Source organism: Saprolegnia diclina, assembly GCF_000281045.1.
Source record: "Saprolegnia diclina VS20 unplaced genomic scaffold supercont1.79, whole genome shotgun sequence".
In the NCBI taxonomy this organism is placed as follows: Eukaryota; Oomycota; class Saprolegniomycetes; order Saprolegniales; family Saprolegniaceae; genus Saprolegnia; species Saprolegnia diclina.
Genome location: NW_008246146.1, coordinates 147,557 through 148,702, shown reverse-complemented (window position 1 = coordinate 148,702; position 1,146 = coordinate 147,557). Strand labels below are relative to the sequence as shown.

The 1,146-nt window shown below is 56.3% G+C and overlaps 1 protein-coding gene across 1 annotated transcript; it reads left to right on the top strand.

Annotated features, from left to right (window-relative positions):
• Positions 1-667: 667 nt before the first annotated feature.
• On the top strand, positions 668-1,141 carry SDRG_14864 (hypothetical protein; the record flags this gene model as incomplete). The annotated part of the gene is made up of 2 exons (XM_008621022.1): positions 668-1,047; positions 1,103-1,141. The coding sequence occupies exons 1-2, from the start codon at positions 685-687 to the stop codon at positions 1,139-1,141; spliced, it is 402 nt and encodes a 133-aa protein (XP_008619244.1). The 5' UTR covers positions 668-684.
• Between the last annotated feature and the right edge of the window lie 5 nt (positions 1,142-1,146).

The window sequence follows — 1,146 nt, the reverse complement described above, 5'->3', positions numbered from 1 at the left end:
ATGGGCGACGCGACCATGGAAGCCATCCTTTTCTTGTATCCCTTCACGCCCGCCAGCGTCATCATCCACGATACACTCGGCCCATTTCTCAACATTGACATGATGCTCGAAGCCCCACCCAGAGCATTTGTGCTTGCTTATGACAGCATCGAAGCTGCAGTATCTCAGGCGCTTCTAGCGGATCGAGCGCTGCTCAGTCTCTACTCCAAGTTGCCAGCGCCATTGCTCGACCCTGTGTCTCTCTCATGGCCGAGATCCAGCTACACCTTCTTTGGCGGCAGCCCGTTCTGCCCGTTTGGCTCTGGCGCGAACTTTGTGCAGCCGTCCTTCTCTTTTGACGATACGTGCGGCAGTCCAGTACCGAGTCGGCTCCTTGTGGAACCTTCGCCGGCAGTGTTTGCAGTAACAACCATGAAATTGCTGCATCTATCAGATCTTAGCAGCTGCGCACCTTGCAGCGCTGCAACCTCTGAACTTTGCAGCTCACTCGTCACTCAGGCTACGACCATTGTCAACCAACTACTGTCAAACGCTACACTCTCTAGCCTACTGACGCCAACAGTCCAAGCTGCTGCCGACGCCATCCAACGTCTCAACGTAGAGATCATTCAGTTTGCACGGACGCCTACTGGCAACTCGACTGTCTTGCGCCAGCCGCTGCTGGGTGATGACACGTGGTCGTTCATGGGCTACGTGGCGCTGCACGAGTGGGTCAATGGCTACCGAGAGGTCGTCTCGTTCCAAGGCGACGTCGCCACGTTCAACTTGATGTCGGAGCGCATCGAGCCGATTCCATTTCGCGCCAAAACGATCGAAGTACCCAAAAGCACGTGCAAGTACCTCTACGTGGTCGCCATTACAACGTCGGTGGTGCTTGTGGGAGTGGCCTGCATCACGGCAGCGTACGCTCTGCTTCAGCCAACTCCATACGCCGACGGCTCGCATCTGTTCATGTACAATCGCGTTGCCGGGTCGGTGTGGGTCGGTCGACCATTGTTGCTGCTTCGCGCGGCGGCCGCCATTACTATGCTCAGCACGACACCTCTGGTCTTTCTCAATGAAGACAATATTGCTCGCTTTCAGTTTGCACCTCGTCCGCTAGCGCACATTGGGATTCTCGCAGGCGAAGCCACGTGGGTAACGTAC